Genomic DNA, 24,022 nt, shown 5'->3' on the forward strand with positions numbered 1-24,022 from the left:
TTTTGCTCTGTGAAAAACCCAAATAAGAGAATAAAAAGGTTACAGACTGATAGGATATATTTGTAAATCACATATCCAACACAGGGTTTATATTCAGAATATGTAAAGAACTCTCAATAACTTGACACAAAGAAAATATACTATATGTTGGCTAATTTGAACATAATTTTAAAAAAGGAAAAGAAAAGAAACTAACCCACTTAAGAAATGGGCAAGACTTAAAACACTTCACCAAAGAGGATAGATGGATGACAAGCAAGTATGATGTTCAACATTATTAGCCCTCGAGGAAATGCAAATTAAAACTATGTCGAGACTCCTCTACCCAGCTATTAGATGGCTTAAATAAAAAAATTCTAATATCGGGGCATCTGGGTCATTCAGTGGGTTAAGCCTCTGCCTTTGGCTCAGGTCATGATCTCAGGGTCCTGGCATCGAGCCCCGCACCAGGCTCTCTGCTCAGCAGGGAGCCTGCTTCCCACCCCTCTCTGTCTACTTGGGATCTCTGTCTGTCAAATAAATAAATAAAATCTTTAAAAAATATACCAATACCAAGTGCTGACAAGGATACACAGCAACCAGAACTCTTATGTCCTACAGGTGGATCTCAAGGGAATTATGGTGAAGGATAAAAGTCAATCTAAAAAGGTTATGTACTGTATGATTCCATTTATATACCATTTGTGAAATTACAAAGTTATAGATGTGAAAACAAATTAGGAGTTCCCAGGGACAGGAAGGTGAGGGGAGGAAGATGGCTGTTGCTATAAAAGGATAACATGAGGGATCTTTGTGGTAATGGAACAGTTCTGTGTCTTAACTGTGGTAGCAGTGCTTACAAAATTTTCATGTTTGATAGAACTATACAGACTAAACACACACAACAAATAAATGCATGTAAAACTGATGAAATTTAAGGCCTGTGAGCCTTAATCATGACACTATATTATAGTTACGTGAAATGTTACCATCAGGACAAAGTAGGTGAAATGTACACAGGACTTCCCTATACTGTTTTTTGCAAATTATTGTGACTCTCATTTCAAAACAAATGTTAAAATTTCATAGAACTATATACCAAAAAGTCCATTTTTATTTAAAATATAAAAATTAAAGTTATAAAAACACTATACATATTTTCTAGTACTGTGATTCTCTATCAAAAGGTGTACATTGACATCACTTGTGGGAGGGGTGCCTATGTGGCTCAGTCAGTTGGGCATCTGTCTTTGGCTTGGGTCATGATCCCAGGGTCCTGCTCAGCAGGCTCCCTGCTCAGTGGAGAACCTGTTTCTACCTCATCTGTCACTCCCCCTGCTTGTGCTCTCTCTGACAAATAAACAAAATCTTTAAAAAAAATCACTTGTGGAGCTTTATAAAAATATATGTGCCCTGAAGACATGAACAGACATTTCTGCAAAGACATCCAAATGGCCAACAGACACATGAAAAGTGCTCACACTCAGCATCAGGGAAATACAAATCAAAACCACGGTAAGATACCACCTCACACCAGTCAGAAGGGCTAAAATTAACAAGTCAGGAAATGACAGATGCTGGCGAGGATGCGGAGAAAGGGGAACCTTCCTACACAGTTGGTGGGAATGCAAGTTGGTACAGCCACTCTGGAAAACAGCATGGAGGTTCCTCAAAAAGTTGAAAATAGAGCTACCCTATGATCCAGCAATCCCACTGCTGGGTATTTACCTTAAAGATACAAATGTAGTGATCCAATGGGGCACATTCACCCGAATGTTTATAGCAGCCATGTGCACAATAGCCAAACTATGGAAAGAACCTAGATGTCTATCAACAGATGAATGGATAAAGATGTGTTTTATATATACAATGGAGTACTATGCAACCATTGAAAAACCCAAAATCTTGCCATTTGCAATGACATGGATGGAACTAGAGGGTATTATGCTAAGCGAAATAAGTCAATCAGAGAAAGACAATTATCATATGGTCTCTCTGATATGAGGAATTTGAGAGGCAGGGCAGGGGTCATGGGGGGAAGGAAGAGAAAAATGAAACAAGATGGGACCAGGGAGGGAGACAAACCATAAGAGACTTTCAGTCTCAGGAAACAAAATGAGGGTTGCTAGGCGGAGTTAGGGGAGGGATAGGGTGGCTAGGTGATGAATATTGGGGATGGTATGTGCTATGGTGAGTGTTGTGAATTGTGTAAGACTGATGATTCATAGACCTATACCCCTGAAGCAAATAATTCATTATATGTTAATAATTTTAAAAAATATTATATGCCCCTTCACCCAAAAAATACAAAAACACTAATTCAAAGGGATACACACACCCTTATGTTTATTGCAGCATTACTTACAATAGCCAAACTATGGAAGCAATGCAAGTGTCCATCAATAGATGAGTGGATAAAGAAGATGTGGTATGTATACACACTGAAATATTATACAGCCATGAAAAAGAATGAAATCTTGCCATTTGCAATAACATGGATGGAGCCAGAAAATATGATGCTAAGTGAAGTAAGTCCATCCAAAAAAGACAAATACCATATGATCTAGCTCATACGTGGAATTCAAGAAACAAAACAGAAGAGTAAAGGAAAAAAAGAGAAAGACAAACCAAGAAACAGACTCTTAACTACAGAAAATAAACTAAGGTTACAAGAGGGGAGGTGAGTTGGGGGCATGGCTGAAATAGGTGATGGGGATTAAAGAGTACACTTATGATGAATAAAATAATATTAAAAAAAACAAAAAATATATGTATATGCCTGCACCATACCCCCACAATTCTGTTTGGATAATATGGGATGGGACCTGGGTATCTGTGATTCTATGATCCATGCACTAGAAGTGTGCCCCTAAAACAGATGACTACCACTTGAAATGGAGGAATAATATACACACAAATATTAACAGTGGTTCTGAGTTGTGGGATCACAGGTAATTATATTACTTTCCTATGACGAATGTGAATTTTTGTGCAATAAAAATAACAACAAAGGCTTTTTTAAAAAAGATTCAGTTCCTCAGGGTTGCTGGGGGTGGGGGGGGGATAGGATGGCAGAGTGATGGACAATGGTGAGGGTATGTGCTATGGTGAGTGCTGTGAATTTGTGTAAGACTGACAATTCACAGACTTGTACTCATGAAACAAATAATACATTATGTTAATAAATAAATAAAACTAAATTAAATTTTTAAAAAATTCAGTACATCATTCCAGCTAGTAGAGATATTTCATCTGATATCCATTTATTTCCTGTCCCTACTCCTAGTCTCATGCCATGCAATATTTGATGAGTTTATCTTTTCTGTTATCATTTACATCACTAATAAAAATGTTGATTAGAACAAAGTCCACTGGCAATCTTCTAGAAATCTCCTTCTAGCTTAATAATGATCAGCAATCTCTGGGATCAGTTTCACTTATGTAAGATCTACCCAAATTCTACTCTTTTTAAAAAGATTTATTTATTTATTTATTTGAGAGGATCAGGGAAAGAGGGGCAGAGGGAGGAAAGAAAGAGACAATCTCAAGCAGACTCCCCACTGAACATGGAGCCCAGTGCAGGGCTTGATCTCACTACCCTGAGATCATGACCTAATCCAAAACCAAGAGTTGGACACTCAACTGACAGAGCCACCCAGGCACCCCCTCAAATTATGCTCTTATCTACTTCATTATTCTTCATTATTTCCATAAGATGAGAGGCATTTTCATGCTTTACTGATATCCAAATATATCATGTCTACTACATTTTCCTGGTCTTTTACTTCAAAGTGACTCTGAACCACCCCTCTCATACTCTATAAAGGATATTAGACTATATTACCTTTTCTTCCTAATTATGTAGCTAAGACTCTTCTGGGCATAGCCTATGCCTTATATTTTCTTGCAAATGCCACAGCAAGCCACTCGATTTCATTCATTCAACAAATATTTATTGATACTCCACTATGTGCCAGGTACTATTCTGGACTCTCCTTCCTTCATGTAAAAGGATAACTAAGTACTCATAGCAATATTCCCTCAACATCCAACTCCAGGCAAATAGCTACCTGCCGTGTCTGGTCCTGCCATGTCTGCCACACTGTCCTTCCTATCACCAATCTCACCCAAAACTTGAAAGGCTTTGTCACTGATCCCTATCCAAATCATGAAATAGACTTTGTAAAATTCTGATAATGATTGCCTTTTCTAGAAGTAGTGTCTCCTTCCACTGGGTTCTCACAGGATCTTATGTATAACATTCTTATAGTACCTAGGGTATTCTATTTTTTATTGTACTCATATGTCTGCGTGTCTTATCTTGCCCCCTAGATCATAAGCTACCTGAAGGCTCAGCTCTGTAGGCCCAGAAAATTTTTACCATGCTTAGCATCTGGTGATACTGAATGAATAATCAGAAAAGAAAAGAGCAGCCCCTTAAAGCACCAGTTGTCAGGCTTACCTGCACCTCTACCAGCCAGTCCACAAGAATGGCCCTCATGCAACTGCTGATGTCAGTCTGCCTGTTCATGTATTTTTTAAGTATGAACTTTTCCTGGCAGCAATAAAAAAAGAAATATTAATCCGTAAACTCTCTTTATAGTTCAAAAATTGTAATTTAAGAAAAAAAATACTTGCAACCAATATCTCAGAAAAAGAAATTGTCACAATGTAATTAACTTCTTCAGTTCTAACTCATTATTTTCAGCTGGTATCAGATTGGCTGGTATCAGCCAATCAAAGTCTCCTCTTCCAGACAAGTTCTAGTAATGCTTGGGAAATGGATGCACATCATATTCAAGCATCAGGGTAGATATGGAGGAGCCTAGGGGGACTATGGAATATGGACAGGAATATACCTATCAATAAATACCAAAGAGGTTCCACCCCTTCTTTGCAATTTAATCTAAAGTAGAGCAGTGCTTTGCAAACTTTAACACATATACCACCTGGGGATCTTTAAAATTCATATTCTAATTTAGAAGGCCTGGATGAGGCTAGATTTCTGCATTCCTAACAAGATCTCAAGTGAAACTGACACCACTGAGCTAAGGCCCATGCATGTAGTATAACAAAGTTATCTCTTACTTCCTCCAAGCTATGCCAGAAAAAAGTAAAGGATCTGGAGTCAGTTAATCAAATGTTATGTCTGTAGAGAGAAGACAAGATATTCATCCTCGCTCTTATGCATAGCCTGCTAAAATTTTAGTTGTTAGATAATCTTGGTCCCTCTGTTTCATTGAGAGAGAGAAAGAATGAGAGAGAGAAGAAAATTTGCCATCAATGAATTTTAGTGGTCAAGGAAACTGGCTGATTTTAAAGAGGAAGAAAGTGTCACCAGTTTGGAGAGTGATTTCACATATGTCACCAGAAACTTGCATAGAGAAGGGAAAAGATCTTTAAGAGCAGCCACTCAGAAGACAACTACTATTTTTGTGTCTGAGATTGTCTCCTCAACAATTAGAGATGCAGACTTAATGGTCTTCAAGGTCATCAGACTTTTAGCCCATATTCCAGCTCTACCATATACTAGTTGTGTGATTCTGAGCAGTTTCTCCAATCTATAAAAAGGAGATAATAATACCTACCATCATGAAGTTATTGGGAGAATTAAACAAGATAATGTCTATAAACACTTTAGCCCCAATGTCTAACTTATGGTAAGCTACCAGTAGATGTCAGTTGTTGCTGTTATTATTGTAATCATCATTATTACATCCCCTTTCAACTTGCATTTTGAAGGATGGAATGATGAGGAAATGAGACCTAGAAACTGTTCCACTCCAACAGCCACCTACATACCTCTCTCTCCTTCATGTAACTGAAGATATCCTTGGCATATATGGGGTTGAAAAATGGATCACTGTAGTTATTGTCAATATCCTCCGATGCAGTTATCTGCTTGGAAATCACCAAAAAGATGTTAGAGGGAGAAAGATTCCAAAGAAGGCTTAGCACATACACATAAAGCATGCCCTCCTTTCTTCCCAGTGTCATCTTCTGCTAAGTTTCCTCAAGCCCCATATATCCTGGGCCACAACAGAGCACCCCCTTGGTCCTTCAATACTCATGCTGCTAAATGACCAAGAAATGTTTAATCCTTCTTGCACATGACTGCTCTGCCCTAGGAACTAGGCATCATTTTTACAGGTAAGCTCAAGACTCTCCAGGAAAAACACTCTTATTTTACTATTCCAACTTGTGTCATATATCTTCTTAGGTCACTTGTTTTGTCCCAATGCTTTGATCTAACCCAATTCATCTTCTTGGTAGCCTTTTCCTCCCTTCTACACTTCTACCCAGTTTGTTTTATCTACAAGAGGGGTATTTCTCCTCCTTTTTGCCAAATCTCATTCCTTCATCCTTCCAATTTTCAACTTAAATACCAACTTCCTTGGGAGATGCTTCTGTGGGCTTTACTCATCTTTGACTGGAGTCTACTGTAATGCAGATTGCAATTACTAAGAAAGGTAGTTTACACACACAAATATTCCAGATCCTTGTGGGTACTCCTGTAATAAATACTTTCTAATTGTTTGGGTGTATTTTAATTCCAATTGGAAAGTCAAGAGATCCCACAAGGCTAGCCTGATTTACTATAGCCTACTATATACAGATCAATTACTTAGGAAGGCAAAAAAAATCTCTTTGCTAGCAGCTACCTACAGGACAACAAAGAACACATCATCTAATTTAAGAAGAAAGAGAAAGAATACCTCCTTCTGTGACTTCTTGCCCCAAGATGAAGAAGGCTTATTGGAACTAGATTCACAAGCACTGGATGTGCTTGTGGTATTGAACTTGCCCACACTGGACATGCCTGTTCTGGATTCAGGGGCTATGCTGGACACATGTGAGCTGGTTTCAGCCTGGAGGATCAGGAAATCTTTGAGAGAGTTATCTTCCTTTTGGGTGGTATTCTCTTGCAAGGCCAATGGCTCCTTTAGGGACAACTCCTTCCCAGTGGTGGGTTTCTCATCCAATGTAAATGTTTCCTTGACATGGAATGTCTCATTGAGCGTAGGTTTCTCCTGAAAAGGCTCCTTGAAGATGGTCTCCTTCCCACTGCTGGGCTTCTCCTGCAAGGCCAAGGGCCCCCACGGGGTAGCCTCTTCCTCGACTGTGGGATTCTCTTGCAAGGCCAAGGACTCCCTTGGGATGGTCTCCTCAATGCTGGGCTTCTGAAAAGCCAGTGGTTGCTTAATAAGGGACTCTTCATTGGTGATATTCTCTTGCAAGGCCAAATGCTTCTTCAATAGGAACACCTCCCCCGGAGCAATGGGTTTCTTCTTTAAAGATAACTGCTCCTCAGTGCTTGTTGCCACCTCAGTGGAGACTTCCTCCTTCAGAACTGATGGTTTATTTAAAAGAGATTCCTCTTCAGTAGTGCTTTTCTCCTGCAAGTCCAACAGCTCCTTCAAGGAATCCTCTTTGGTATCAGTCTTCTGCAAACCCAAAGCCTTCCAGAAGAGGGACTCATCTTTGTTGGTAGGTTTAACATGCAATGAAAATGGCTCTGGAGAAAGAAATTCCTCCTCAGTAGTAGGCTTCTCCTCTAAAGTCAATAGTTCCTTAATATACAATTCTTCAGTGGTGGTCTTTTCTGGCAAGGCCAGTGGCTTAGTTGAGAGGGACGCCTCCTGCAGAGTGGTGTACTTCTCTTTCAAAAGAGATGGATCCTGGAAGAGAAGTTCCTCTTCAGTTACAGACTTTTTATTAAAGGGCAATAGCTTCTTAAAGACTGACTCTTCTTCAGAGGTGGTGTCCTCTGAGACCAGTGGCTTCTTTAAGAGGGACATTCTCCCCTGAGTGATTTGCTTTTTCTTTAAAGATAACGGTGTCTTGGTAAGGATTGTCTCCTCAGTTGAAGACTTCTTCCTAAGTGACACTGGCTCCATAAAGAAAGAATCCTTATCTTTGCTAATCATATTCTGCAAGTCCAACAGTTCTTGGCAGATGGACATCATTATTTGACTGGCACACTTTTTCTTCTTTATAGATAAAGTTTCCTTGGTAGAGACCACCTCATCTCTGATACCTTTCTTCCTAAAGGGAACTGGTTCTATAAGAAATTCATCTTCACCATCAACATTCTCCTGCAATGCCCCTGGCTTCTTCAAAAGAGCCACCTCCCCCTGCATGGTATGCTTGTCTTTGAACACAGGTGATTCCCGGATGAGAGACTCCTCCTCAGTGGTAGACTTATTTTTAAAGGACAAGGGCTCCTTAATGAGTGACTTCTCTCCAGAGGTGATCTGCAATACTAGTGGCATCTTCAAGTAGGACACCTTACCCTGACTGGTACACTTTTTCTTCTTTAAAGATAATGGCTTTACAGTGGGGATTGCCTCCTCAATGGTACGTTTCTTCTTAAAAGTCAAAGTATCCTTTAAAAGTGACTCCTCCTCAGTTAGAGTCTTTTGCAAGGTCAAGGCCTTCTTCAAGATGGACACCTCCTCTTCCATGCTGTGCTTCTCTTGTAACATGGATGACTCATGGAAAAGGGACTCCTCAGTTGTGTCCTTCTTCTTAGAGGATTGTGGCTCCTTAATGAATGACTTCTCTCCAGATGTGGTGTTTTGCAATACTAGTGGCTTCTTCAAGTGATACATCTTCCCCTGAATGGTACACTTCTTTACAGGTAATGACTTCTTGGTGGGATTTGTCTCCTTGGTAGTACATTTCTTCCTAAGGGACATTGGCTCCATAAGAAATTTATCCTTAGTGTCCTCCTCCTGCAATGCCTGTGGCTTCTTCAAGAGGACCACCTCCCCACTAGTGGTGTGCTTCTCTTGCAATGCAGATGGTTCCTGGAAGAGAGACTCCTTAGAGTTAGGCTTCTTTTTAAAAGACAATGGCTCTTTAATGAGTTTCTTCTCTCCAGAGATAGTCTTCTGCAATTCTAATGGCTTTTTCAAGTGATCCATCTGCCCTTGAATAGTACACTTCTTCTTTAAAGATAATGGCCTCAAGATGAAGCCTGCCTCCTTGCTGGTAGCTTTCTTATTGAAAGTCAGTGGCTCCTCAATGAGAGACTCCTCTTCAGAAGTGGTCTTCTGCAACACTAGTGGTTTCTTCATGTGGGACACTTTCCCCTGAGTGGTATACTTCTTCTTCTTTAAAGATAACACCTTCTTGATGGAGGTTGCCTCCTCTGTTTTAGGCTTCTTTCTAAAGTTTGTTGGCTCCATAATGAAGGAATTCTCTTCAAAAGTGATGTCCTGCAAAGCCAAGTCCCCCTGATATGTGCTCATCTTCTTTAAGGATAATGTTCCTTTGGTGATGTCTGCCTCCTCAGTCTTAAGCTTCTTCCCAAAAGTCATTGGCTCTACAACAAACTCATCATTGCTGTCAGCCTCCTCCTGTAAGGATGGTGGCCTATCCATGAGGGATATCTCCCCCTGATTTGTGGACTTTCTTAAAGAAAATGACCTCCTGAAAAGGCTTGTGTCCTCAGTAATGAGTTCCTCTTTTAAAATCAATGGCTTTTTGAAAAATGATACCTCCTCAGTAGTGGTTGTTTTAGAGATGGTAGATATCTCCAGACTTAGTGGTTTCTCCATAATATTTGGTACCAGGGTAGTAGAAACTACTAGTGGTGAAGGTTCTGGCTTATAACTGTAAAGGAAACAATGTCTGAGTAAGAAGAATGTAGTTCCTAGAATCCCCACCAACCATCTCATTTTGTTGCTATATTTACCAAAGTTATAAAAGGGGAAAGGGCTTCAACCTCAAGGGCTAGATTAAAGGGTAAAAATCAAATGGTACCATAGAGAATCAACTAAGTAGCACCCTGTATAGTTTCTATGGCCTAGGTTCTCACACTTTTCTGAAAAATTTCCCCTAAAATCCATGTTGTGCTTTACTATATATGAATTTTTTCCTTTATTTATATACAAAGTCTTTATTCTAAAACCACACTGTATGAGTTATTTGCTATTATATCAGTCTCCCTCAGTAGCTACATTTATTTATCTTTGTCCATCAGCACCAGGCATCCGGTAAAATGTAGGCTGAAATTAATATTGTTTGAAGGCTTGTGAGAAAATTATAAGAGAGAGCTTAGGAAGGCTTAAAAAAGAAAGGTGGACTGGTACTTAATGTTGGTGGTATCTAACCACATCCCCTTCAACCTAAGCTATTCATGAGATACTTTCCCAGTGGAGAAAATAAAAAGACCACAATGGACATTTGTTCACAAGGACCAGATTCAAAGCTTTGTTTTGAATAGGATTTCATGTCCAATTAGTAACTAACCTAGTGTGACCAAATCACTGGAGGACTAGAAATCAGAATAAGAGAGAATTTAAGGCAAATACAATCATCAGTCTGAACAAGAGTAAATGCCCCCCAAACTAGATATCATCTGATTCCATTTTTATGAAATGTCCAGAATAGACATAACCATAGAGGTATATCCATAAAAGAAAATAGATTGGTGGTTGCCTATAGCTGGAAAAGGGCAGGGAAGTGGGGTAGAATGAGAGGCTGGGAAAGGAAAGGGACTACTAATGGGGTCAGGCCTTTTTTTGGGGGTGGGGGTTAAAAAGTTATAAAATTAGATAGTGGTAATGGCTGTACAACCCCATATATATAATTTAAAAATCACTGTATTTTTTTTTAAGGAAGTGCCTAGAGAGGTTCCACAGTGCCTAGATAGATTCCAGGTCCTTCCTGGTGAGAACAGCCTTCAGATAACCTAGTTATGATAAAGAGTATGCCTTCTAGAGCTAAAATGCCTGGATTCAAATCCTGACTCCTCCACCTACTGGCTAGGTGACACTGGGCAAGTTAAATGTGCTTCACTTTTTTCGGCTATATAATGGGAATCGTATTACCTCCTTTATAGGGCTGTTGTGAAGATTTGATTAATTAATATGCAATAAAAACATGTAAAACAAAGAACAGTTCAAAACTAAATGTATATCAATAAATCAGTTTAGCTAGATAAAATGGACAAATTCCTAAGAAGACACAAACTACCAAAACTGACTTTAAAAGAAAATAGAAAATCTGAGTGGACTTATAACACAAAAAATATTGAATTAATATAAAAACTACCCACAGAGAAAAGTCCAGGCCCAGAAGTTTTTGCTGGGGAAGTCTACCAAACATCTAAATCAATACCAGTTCCTCGTAAACCACCCCAAGAAATTGAAGATATAAGAACAGTTACCAACTCATTCTATGAAGCCAATATTACTCTGATACCAAAAACAAAGATATCACAAGAAAATTATAGTCTTGTATCTCTTAAAAATATAGGTGCAAAAGTCCTCCACAAAATACTAGCAAATCAAATCCAGCAACACATAAAAGTATTATGCACCATGACCAAGTGGGATTTGTCCCAGGAATACAAGATTAATTTAACATCCAAAATTCAATTCATGTATCAAACCATATTAATGGAATAGAAAACAAAAGCCACATGATCATCTCAATAGATTCAGAAAAATCATTTGACAAAATACAAAACCCTTTCATGATAAAGGAATTAATACACTAGGAATAGAAAAGAGATTCCTCAACTTCACAAAGGGCATCTATGAAAACCCAAAGCTTACATTGTACTTAATGGTGAGAGACGGGTGATTTCCCCCTAAGATCAGGGAAAAGACAGGATATCCAACTCTTCTTTAGAGGGTGGGAAGTTGTAGTATAGCAGTATATAACTCATATAGCATTGTTGATGCTTTAGGACAAAATCCCTCTATTCTCTGAATAAATTCCAAACTCTTAGCCATGATCTGCAAGGCCCTAGTGATCTGGCTCCTGTCTGCCTCTTCAAATCCAGCTCTTAAGAAACATTAGTATAGGAAATAGGTATTGAGTATCTATGATACCATAGATCTGGGGTGATCAGAGTAGGCTTCCCTGATAGAGTAACCAACTCTCTTTGTGACTGAGAGGGTTCTGGGGATGCAAGAGTCTCAGTATTAAAACTGGGCAAATCTTAGGAAAACCAGAATAAGTCGGTCACCCAATTCTTAGAAGACAAGGATGTCAAACTCTTGATACTTCTATTCAACATAGTACTAGAGGTTCTAGCCAGGGCAACTAGGCAAAAAAATAAAACAAAAGGCCTCCAGATTGAAAAGGAAGAAGTAAAACTGTGTATTAGCAGATGATATAATTTACATATAGAAAATCCTAGGAATATACCCAAAAACTATTAGAACTAATATACAAGTTTAGCAAGGTTCCATGATACAAGATCAATATGCCAAAATCATATATATTCCTATATCCTTGAAATGAACAGTATGAAAAAGAAATTGGGAAAACAAACCCATTTACAACAGCATCGAGAAGAATAAAACATTTAGAAATAAATTCAACAAAAGAAGTACAAAACTTATATTCTGAAAACTACAAAAACGTTGCAAGAATTTAAAGGTCTAAATAAATGAAAAGACATCCCATGTTTGTGGGTTGGAGGAGTTAGTATTAAGATGGCAATACTCCCCAGACTGATTTACAGATTCAAGACAACTTCTGTAAACATCCCAGTGGAAACAGACAAGCTGATTCTAAAATTTGTAAGGAATTGCAAAGAACCAAGAATAGCCAAAACAGTCTTGAAAAAGAGGAACAAGTTGGAAGAGTCACACTTCCTAATTTCAAAATGTACTACAGAGCAACAACAGTCACGATATGTGGTACTGGCATAATGGCAGATGTGTAGATTGAAGGAATAAAATTGAGACTTCAGAAATAAACACTTTCATTTACAGTCATTTGATTTTTGACAAGGATGCCAAGATAATTTGGTGGAGAAAGATTAGTCTTTTTAACAAATAGTGCTGGGACAACTGGATATCTACATGTAAAACAATGAAGTTAGACCCCTAACACACACTAACAACAAAAATGAACTCAAAAGGAGTCAATAACCTAAAGAGCTAAAATTTTAAAGCTCTGCAAAGAAAATCTTAAATTTCTGTAACCTCTGATTTGGCAATGGTCTTTTATATAGAACACCAAAAGCAAAAGCATAAGGAACAAAGGAAAAAAATAAATGGAACTTCAACAAAATTAAAAACTTTTGTGCCTCAAAGGATACCAACAAGAAAATGAAAAGACAACTCACAGAACAGATGAAAATATTTGCAAATTACGTATCTGATCAGAGACTTATAGCTAAAAATTATAAAGAACTCTTACAACTTAAAAATGAAAAGCTCAAAAACTAGATTTTTTAAATGGGCAAATGATCTGAATAGATATTCCTCCAAAAGGTATGCAAAAGGCAATAAGCACATGAAGGATGCTCAATATCATTAGTCATCAGAAAAATGCAAATCTGGGGGCACGTGAGTGGCCCAGGTGGCTAAGCATCTGCCTTCAGCTTGGTCATGATCCCAGGGTCCTGGGATGGAGCCCCGTATCAGGCTCCCTGCTCAGCTAGAAGCCTACTTCTCCCTCTCCCTCTGCCTGCAACTCCCCCTGCCTATGCTCTCTCTGTCAAATAAATAAACAAAATTTTAAAAAACAAAATAAAAATACAAATCTAAAGCAGTGAGATTCCACTTCACATCCATTAGAATGGCCATGATAAAAAAAAATAGTAAGGGTTGGCAAGGATGTATAAAATTGGAAACCCTCATACAGTGTTAGTAGGAATGTAAAATAGTGTCACCACTATGGAATACAGTTTGGTAGCTCCTCATTGAGATCAACACAGAATTACCATATGACCCAACAATTACATTCCTAGGTATATACACAAAATTATCAAAAATAGGTGTTCAAAAAAAAACTTGTACACAAATGTTCATAGCCACATTATTCACAATAAGCAAAAGGTCGAAACAATCCAAATGTCCACCAACTGAAGAATGGATAAGGAAAGTAAAGTATATTCACACAATGGGATATTATTGGTCCACAAAAAGTAATGAAACCTGAAACAATGTGAATGAAGCTTGAAAACACTATACTAAATGAAAAAAGCTAGACACATAAGACCACACATTGCATAGTTCCATTTATATGAAATGCCCGGAATAGGCAAAGCTATAGAAACAGAAACAAGGTTAGTGATTGCCTAGAGCTGGGAAGGATGGGGGAATTGAGAGGTGGTAGCTAAAGATATTGGTTGAAGGGGTTTTTTGTTGTTGTTTTGGGGTTTTGGTTTTTTTTTTTTTTTGATTTATGAAAATGTTCTAAAATTCATTGTGGTGATGGCTACATAACTTCAAATATACTGAAAGCTTTCAGTACATAATGTGTGAACTATACACATTAAATGGAAGAATTGTATGGTATGTAAATTATATCTCAACAAAGCTGTTGGCAAAAAAAAGCCCACTTAGAAAAATGTGTGATTATAGTGAGTTCTCAATAAATGTCAGCCACTAATTCTAGTGTTATTAATTAAGATCCCTTCCACTGAACCCTAAATGAAGGCAAGAATGTTTATGGTACTTTGTAAGGATTTCCCTGCTGAAGTCAGAATTATAAAAGAAAATCAGAAGAAAATAATTCAGGGAATTAAAGTCAAAATACACATAGAAATCCCAGGAATTTCATTTCAGAAAAAAAACTAAGTAGGGATAAATGCTATCTGGTTTGATTTCTTTGGCTAGATAATTAGAAAAGTGTCTTGTAGACCTACCATGTTAATTTCCTGGAATTCCCCAACTTTTTCTCTTACCCTTTGGAACCCATGCTTAATCCTAGCTAATTTATTCTTTTCTTTCCTGAAAGTAATTCCCACCAGGATGAGGAGAAGTTATAGAAAAGACTCACTTCACCCTCTAACTCTTCTTCTAATAAGTTTTCCTAGAGGTAAATCCTTTTTCTAACCCAAATGAAAGTACTCATATCTACTTGCAGAACCTGTGAACAGATCCCTGCAACATCTGGAAAACATGGGTTTTTGGCCTAGAGAGATAGTAATTTCTCTCCAGTAACAAGGGACAAACCTCTCCCAAAAGCTTCTAATGAGATAAGCAGACTGGCAAGCTATCAGCCAGCTGCTGAGTATCCCCTGGAAAATTGCCACCGCAATCTCAAGCACAGACTAGCTCAAACAGGGACTGAATTACTAAAAGAAAGAAAAGATGAGCACTAGACTTTTTGGCAAACTTCCCAATGACAACGGCTCCTTCAATATGCACATGCCATGGAAAGAGAGAGAAGAGGCCCATAACACTTCAGCAAGCACATCTGGGCTCACCGCAGCACCTAAGGGTTAGTGTAGCAATCACCACTATGGCTCACTAAGCATGTTCTCAGTGGAGGACAACAGGAGGTCAAAAGATGTCACATACTCTTCTTTACCGTCTAAAAATACTACCATCTGAGTCTCTTCTTACTCACCTTTCCGTATTCAGCTCATTGTTTTTGGCCAACCCAAGAGCAGGTGTGTTCCCTTTTATCTTCTTGGAAACATCCTTAACAAACTCCTTATTGGCTTCCTTCTTGAGCTGGGCAGGCTGAATTTGAGAAGCCTGCAAAAAACATGGGAGGCGGGGGAGAAAGAAGCAAGGAAATCTAGAGAACCACAAATTACCTAATAGGTAGCACTTATAGGAAAGTTTTGAACCACATCCCCACCTTGGACACTTCATTTGGGTGTTCCCAGGAGTAATAATCAAAACATCCCACAACCAATGTGGCACTAGTGCCAACCAATCAAAATGGAAGCTAGCAATATAGTAGTACTGCTACATATTAACCAAATAGCAGCCTGAAGTAATTCCAAGATACACAGAATGTAGTTCTGATCTCCATGTCAGGTATACTGGCTGAAAAAGTCCCCAAAAGATGTTTTGTTAATATCATATTCTACTTTGACTCCATGAGACATTTAGAGGGGAGAAAATGTAACATAACTGGCTTTGCTACCTGGGTTTACCAAGATTGACTAGCTTTTCAGGGTAGGCCTCTAAGACAACACTACCTGTGAAATATCTATCCCATCATTGAGGGGATATTTTTTTTATTTATTTTCAGCATAACAGTATTCATTGTTTTTGCACCACACCCAGTGCTCCATGCAATCCCTGCCCTCTCTAATACCCCCCACCTGGTTCCCCCAACCTCCCAACCCCTACTGCTTCAAACCCCTCAGATTGTTTTGAGTCCACAGTCTCTCATGGTTCATCTCCCCTTCCAATTTCCCTCAACTCCCTTCTCCTCTCCATCTCCTTATGTCCTCCATGCTATTTGTTATGCTCCACAAATAAGTGAAACCATATGATAATTGACTCTCTCTGCTTGACTTATTTCACTCAGCATAATCTCTTCCAGTCCCGTCCATGTTGATACAAAAGTTGGGTATTCGTCCTTTCTGATGGAGGCATAATACTCCATAGTGTATACGGACCACATCTTCCTTATCCATTCATCTGTTGAAGGGCATCTTGGTTCCTTCCACAGTTTGACGATTTTTATTTAACATGGGGCTTTGGGGAGCTCCACCATAAACTCTAATCATAACAAATTCTATCAAATAGTAGAAGAGATCATGAGATTTTGAATAATACCAGTAAAAATGGAATATAATTAGGTTAGGTTTGTTTCATTTAAAAGTTATGGCTTTAAAATGAAACAAACTGAACCTAATTATATTCCAAACAAATACCATAATCACACTAAGGGATAAAGAAAAAGAAAACAGAAGAAAAAACTAATCCAAGTTAACACAGTTTTTGACTATATACCCTCAACATACACATCCTCAATGAGGATGGGTTTGTGGAGTGGCAGAGAATATTGCAAATAAATGTGGAACTCTTTTTTAAAGAGTTATTTATTTATTTATTTGTCAGAGAGAGAGAGAGCACAAGCAAGGAGAGCTGCAGGCAGAAGGAGAAGCAGGCTCCCCACTGAGCAAGGAGCCGGATGCAGGACTCATCCCAGGATCCTGGGATCATGGCCTGAGCCAAAGGCAGACACCCAACTGATGCCACCCAGGTGTCCCAAATCTGGAACTCTTTTTAACAGGTTTATTATGGTGGTATGGATGAAGTAATTTTGAAATCCTTTTAGTTGTGTTACAGTACTGAGTAAATGTGTTGATGTCCTCATTGTAGAAGAAGGAACATACAAATATGGATTGGGGAATGCCAGGAAAAACCCTGTGTACTGGAATGGGAGCTGTGTACATTCATGATTTCTTAAGTAGGTATATGTATGTATACATCTGAGTATATGGGTATATGTATAAATGTGTGTACATCTGTGTATACAGATATATATATGTATGTTTAAGTACACAATATGTATATGTGTATATAAAGATTTGGTTTAGACAAAAATCATAAATGGATGCTAAATCTAGGGGAAATTTTGATGAAGAGTAAATTATTTGCAGGCTCTTAAGAGTGTATCACCACTTATTAGCTGCAAGAGGAAAAAAAATAAACAGTACTATACAGTGGGAACCAGATAATATCCTGACTGGGTGACTAAAATTTAATATCACCAGTGAGAGACAGATGGACATCATGTGCCTCCAAATGTGATATCCTACAAAGGACAGAGTATCACCTATACAGTATCCCAACCAAGAATGTGTAACATCAATCTAGTGACATGGGAACATCAGACAAACACAAAATGAGGAATGGCCTATTTTTAAAAGGGTGTCCAGAGGTACCTAAGTTGCTGAGTTGGTTAAGCATCTGCCTTCAGTTCAGGCCATGATTTGGGGGTCCTAGGACTGAGACCAAAGTTGGGCTCCCTGCTCAGCAGGGAGTCTGCTTCTCCCTTTCCCTTTGTGCATGCTTTCTCTCTTCCCTCAAATAAATAAGTAAAACTTTAAATATAAATAAAAGGGTGTTTAAAAGGGACTGTATTTTTCAAAAATGGTTATGTCAATGAAAAACAAAGACAGGCTATGGAAACTTTCCAGATTAAAAGCAGCTAGAGACTCTGAAAATAATAATACATTATACATTAATTAATTGAATTTAAATTTTAAAAAGAATACATACACATTTTTTTAGAAGCAGCTAAAGAAATGAGAAGTAAATGATACTACACTGGATCCTCTACTGGAGGGTAAAAGTACTTACAACATTGACCTTATAAGGTCAACTGAAAAAACTGGACTATGGATAATAGATTATATAAAAATAATGTATCAATGTAAATTTATAAAGTTGTTAACAGTACTGTGGTTATATAACACAATTTCTCAGGGGCACCTGAGTAGCTCAGTCAGTTGGGGGTCTCTTAGTTTCAGTTCAAGTCATGATCTCAGGGTAACAAGATGTGGGCTCCATGCTCAGCAGGGAATCTGCTTGAGATCCTCTCTCTCCCCCTCTTCTTGCTCCTCCCCCTGCTTGCAGTCGCGCACTTGCTCTCTCTCTCTCTCTCTCTCAAATAAATAAATAATTTTTTTTAAAAAGACAATTTCTCTGAGGAAATATACACTGAAGTACTTAGGGGTAAAAAGCCATGATGTATGTAAGCAAATGGGATAAAATGTTAACTACAGGTTAATCTAGGTGAAGAGTATATGTATATCATTTGTACTACTACTTATTTTTGCAACTTTTTGTAACCTTGAAATTATTTCTAAATGAAATATTTAAAAATATGTCTTCGTATCATCAGATCATAATAAGTAACTGCAACCCAACAGGGAGTTCTTTCTTAGATCCTCAAGTCATCCACCTCTACTTCTCAAATAGTTTCGTACTGTTTTCATTTTAACTTCTTACCTAAAGTTTTACAAACTCCCTATATGTGCAACTGAGATTCAGAATTAGAAAAGAATTGCCTTCTCAGCAGGAGAGATAAGACCCCAACACCCAGGGTGAAATTCTCAACTTGCCATATGTGAAGGTTCAAAGCACTAATAATCTCAGATCTAACTAAACTCAAGGGTAGGGGACCCTAATCTGAACTTCCTTACAACTGTTTGACCAAAAAAATAAGAAAGTTGTGTCCTCCTGACACAAAATCATTTAAGTAAATGTGGATATAGACCCTATCTCTTTGTCTACTGAGGACCAGCTTAGGACCAGCTCTTATACATCAAAAGTTTTTCCCATGCTGGAATGATAAAGGTGAGGGAAAGAAAAACACAGATTAATTAAAACAGATAAACTCTTTGGCATGCCAGAACTTTACTGGTGAATGCTGAGGAAAAAAAAAAACCAGATGTGTGGACATGGAGACTTAGTATACTGACAGGAATACAAACAGGAAGAAGCAAATAATCATAGAAGGGATCTTCAAAATTCAGAAAGAAAGGAGCCCACACCTTCAAATAGATGAGCTCAGACATCTGCAGAAATACCCAGTCCTAGGAAGGGCTTAGGCACATTGTAGTGATGGGACTTTTTTTGGAAAATACCAAAGACCATTCAAGGTTACCAAAATGAATCTTCAAAACTTGAATGCAAAAGGGAATTGGACTGAGTTTCTGAAAAGCTAGAGGCAGAGCTACTGCTCAGAGATGCCTGGCTTCTCCCAATTCCACCCTGGATACAGATGTGGCCTAACAGATAATTGCACTGAGTTGGAGAACCAGAAGGGCTCTGGATGATATCTGCATGTATTTCCTATTAGCTTGTGTTTGTTCTTTATGAATGGCAATATAAACTTCATGGAAAAAAAAAAGGACTGAGACATAGCAAGAAATCACCTCTTATGCTGTGAGAACTTGCTTTGCACAGTATCACCGCTCTTCCATCAGGGACTCTGGGGGTCAAGGGAAGCCACACCAACATGAGCTGCATCTGCTTCAGATTTGTGTGGCTACCTTATTTCAGCCAAGTTTCTAGATCCATGGTGAAATAAGTCAGGAAACAAATCTAGCGTTACAGGTCTGTGTGGAAAGGGTCTCTTTCAACCAAGCCACAGTAAATCTGAAATTATTCAGAAAGCTGTAACTCAATCATAAATGTTCTAATCTGTATGGGGAAGAGACAATGTTAGTACAAAGGTGGTCCCATAGCAGCATCTAAAGAGCAGAGATCCAAAGAAGAGAACTTTGCCAATGCTTATCCAATCCTGCTCAAGGGGGTAAATTATTTTCTAGTAGATACAAATATTCTGGTAGCTACAGAGGGACACCCTACTATGGAGGGCAGGAATAGCTCACTGGGGTTCTCTCTATCCTAGATGAAACAGACTTCAAAAACAACATTGGGCAAGTCCTGATCTGTAGACATAATTATGGTATCTACATTACAGAAATAAAAGAGGATTAAGGGAGTTGATACAGGAAAAAGTGCGTAGAATAGTGCCAGGCACCTGGTAAACCCTCAGTAGTCATCCGTTATTATTTTCTAAAACCAAAGATTACCTTTGGCCCAATTCTACATTCAATTAGTAACAGTTTAACTATCAGTGCTGGGTTTTGATGGTATCTTAATAATACCAGAAATGAGTAAACTCAACAATCCTCTTCAAAATTGAGTTTCTCAAATCTCCACATTGAAGACCAGATCATGGAACAGTAGTCCTCAATGGTTCTGTACATCAGGGGGCATTTTTGATTGTCACTGTGAATGGGATGCTGCCGGAATTTAATGCCAGAGATACTGTGGCTGAGGACAGTCCTACATAATAGAAAAACTACTGCACCAAATGCCCATAGTGCTTGAATTGATAAACACTGCCTTGAACTACAATATATCCATCAAGATACTTATCTCCAAGGCCTAGACAGCTAGTTGAGCCATGACTGGACTTAATATAAGTGCAAGATCCCTTATATTTATATACAATTATATACAATTTTGTATTTGATAATCACTCTGTCTGCTGCTTCCAGAAAGTTCAACAAATTAATACAGATGGTATGTGCCAACAAAAAAGCTCCTGCAGTTCTAAAATTGGATCATTTATTCCAAGTAAAATTGGCTCTCAACATTCTAGAGAGGGTCAGTGTCGGTAACCCAGAATGATCCCTTAAGGAAGAGGTTATCTCAGCCATATGCAAAACCATAGCAGGGGGCTGGACTAGCGTACTCACATTGGTGAGATCTTCAAAAGCTGATCTCTTTTTGCATCGTCTCTTAGGTGAAGATGAAGAAATCTTTGCTTGGTAATTCTCCCCTCTCTAAAAAAGTAAAAGAGGTAAATGAGGATCTCTAATAATGAATACTTTTCAGGGGCTTTGGGTCATCTGTGGAGCTCAGGGGAAACTCCAGAATCTCCAAGCAACTAGAGATGTATATAATAAACCCCAAAAAACTACAACAAAAGGAAATTTTGGCACTCACTGCTGCTTAGAGAGTCTCTAAAGGAGGTAATCATTGATCATGGGGACAAAATTAGCATGATTATATTAAGTGTAACCCCTAGAATGAGCAAAATGGCTTGGTAAAGTTTTTCCTCTTAGTTCTCTCATCTTTTTGGTTATCTGATCCAAAATTAACAACCACCATCACCACCCTGCCATTCCTAGTCATCCCTTTAATATGGATGCTCTCAAGTAAATCTGTTCAGTAATGTAACAAATATTTAAGTATCTCTTGTGTTAAGTATTTAAGATATTCCCAATAAGGACAATAACACACATACCTAGATACTGGTCCAGGATCACCTCTTTACTAGCTGTTGACCTTGGACAAATCGCTTACTCTTTCAGGCCCAATTTGCTTATCAGTAAAATTGAAATGGTAACCTTATTTGAGGATCAAATGAGAGAATATGTGTTTTTTATAGTCTGTATAGAGGTGCTTGGCTGGCCTAAATTTTGTATTTTGAGAAAGGAGTTTGGTAATCCATATTAACCTTTAATTGTCAGTGTCTATGAAGGAGAGGTAGTGGACGGGAAGAGAGGTGAATATTTTGGAGCAAAGGGGGCTTTCTTTCTGGGTATTGTTTATCTGTGCATGCCTTACCCAACTCCCAAATGAATAAGATCATTTCTGTGGGGCTACAGGTTAGGGTAAATCACACTGTAGGGCTCTTCTACTCTCTAATAGTTTTTCTTTGGTGAAAGCCTCCAAAGTATCAAATTTCTTCTATGAAATGAGAACCCTGACCTACTTAGATCAGAGAGTTGCTATGATGTGAAGCAGAGCATTAGGGTCACACCATCTTTTGCTCTGTTTTTCATCATGAACTGTTCATGAACAGTTAATACGTAACACAGTAAGTGATCAGAAAGTTTAGTGAATTGGATTCATAGTACAATAGACCAATCTAGCATAGCAGAGCAATCCTGAAAGAGCCGAGAAGAATTACTTCTGTTTTCTAACTGATTAAGCTAAGAAATCAGTAAATTATTAGTCTTTCATCTAGTTCATGATAAATAATCCTAGTGGAAATAATTAGCAAAAATAAAATATTTGGTGGTTACACAAATCTCACAAATAAACTAAGAAATACACTGTCAATCTGCTATCCAACTCCCACTTAATATTACCAGTAGAAATAATCAGCCCCAAATAAAATTCACAGGTAAATGTGAACTCAATAAAACTTAGATTTATAAAATGTGCCCCCAGAAAGCTGGATTTGGAAAAATAACTGCCACAAAACAAAACTTATATGGCAGAACTCTAATCAGCAAATTCGAGATGGCCAAAAATCTGATCAAATCTTTCTTGCCAAATTTATATATAAAAAAATTTAGCTCCTCCATGAAAATCATTTTAGTAAAATAAAAAATGAAAATGATTAGAAAATGTTTACCTATGCTGAGAGAAAACCAGTCAAGGAAATTAAATTGGCTTAATGATGTTTGCTCCAGGAAATACTCCCTTAATGACAATTCATCAGTCTTAGTAAAACTCTGATTAACATATGTACGGTGACAAAGTCAGAATGACAGTGTCAAACTATCTACAAGGTCAAAAAACAACATCAAAATGGACACCTTCTTCAAACTTAATAGCTATAAAAAGCATAATAATACATTTGTTGACCTAATCTTCATAGTCTCCCCAGGATGCACCAAGCAGCCTCCTGGGAAGGTACTTTGAGCATCTCCCAGAAATTAAGAGTATAGACGTGATCATTAATGAGAGCTGAGTATTGTTTGCTTTTGAAGGACACCCTTCATTTCAGCTATGCATTTGTGGAAAAGGAGAGTTCACGCGTAGAAACCAAGTCCTACTTTGCTAGTCTTCTTAAACTACAAGAGCTACCACTCCTTCCCAATTTCTCAGATTAAACAACACAGATTCAGAAAGATTTAGGGGTGAGGATAGGGACTCAACCAAAACAGGAAGCAGCTACTCCCAGCACTGTTGGGAGAGACAGCGTGCTCTAACCTTTTCAGACTGGCCATGATCACTGGGCACAATTTTGCTGGACTGCGATTTCTTAGTCTCAGGGTTGGAGCTTTGGGAAGGTAGTGGCAGTGGCATCTTTCACAGGTTCAGCAGTGTCTCTCCAAGATAGGGCTGCAATCAGAAAGGGACTCTTTAAAACACCATTCACCAGAAACACTGCCAAACTCTCTGAAAACTCCTGAGAATACCCAGTTTCTCTATAGGATCTCTAGAAGAACATATACTTTGAGTTGGGCAGATCTGTGTTTAAATCTTAGTTCTACCACAATTAACCTTAGGCAAGTGACAAACTCCTTGGGCTTCAGTTATCTCATCTGTAAAATGGAGAAAAGTATACCTACCTCTGCAGGGCACTGTTCAAATTAAACAAGACACTCTATCTAAAAAGCCCTGCACAGTGCCTGTCATCCTCTGTGGGCACTGGAACTGTGGCCTGCCTCCTAGTTTAGGCCGGGGAACACTGGGAACACATCACATGAGTGTTATGCATTAAAAATGATCAAGAACATGCAGATCAAATAATATAGAAGAGAGCTGGAAGGGTTAATGTTCTTTAAAAGGCATAGGGTCCTGGCACAGCAATACAATGAAGCTACAAAGAAGATGCTAGAACACACCACGAACATACACATATGTCTGATAGGTCAGAGTATTCAAAGACTGCATTCAACCAAAAGAAACCGCAATCTGGTTCCAGAGATACCTGGTAGGGAAAAAAAATTCAAAAGATGAGATAACAATAGAAGGAATTAACTTATTGAGAATCACTTGACATAAAAATTTAACTGTCATTACAGCCCTTGAGAGAGTCCTATCTTTGTCCCATC

The 24,022-nt window shown here is 38.3% G+C and overlaps 1 protein-coding gene across 2 annotated transcripts in view; it reads right to left on the bottom strand.

The window, feature by feature from the left end:
* The window catches only part of CCNB3 (cyclin B3), a 49,625-nt gene that overhangs the window by 22,564 nt on the left and 3,039 nt on the right, over positions 1–24,022 (bottom strand). The window contains exons 2-7 of one of the 2 annotated variants that reach the window (XM_082716918.1): positions 23,175–23,306; positions 20,924–21,010; positions 15,307–15,437; positions 6,696–9,597; positions 5,782–5,877; positions 4,442–4,534 (exon numbers count right to left, since the gene is read on the bottom strand). In XM_082716918.1, coding sequence (XP_082573044.1) covers positions 4,442–4,534; positions 5,782–5,877; positions 6,696–9,597; positions 15,307–15,437; positions 20,924–21,010; positions 23,175–23,270 — 3,405 coding nt within the window. In that variant the 5' untranslated portion in view covers positions 23,271–23,306. Of the gene's footprint in view, positions 1–4,441; positions 4,535–5,781; positions 5,881–6,695; positions 9,598–15,306; positions 15,438–20,923; positions 21,011–23,174; positions 23,307–24,022 lie in introns of both variants that reach the window. The other variant, XM_082716917.1, reaches the window with a different exon arrangement.

This window comes from Mustela nivalis (assembly GCF_964662115.1).
Source record: "Mustela nivalis genome assembly, chromosome: X".
NCBI lineage: Eukaryota > Metazoa > Chordata > Mammalia > Carnivora > Mustelidae > Mustela > Mustela nivalis.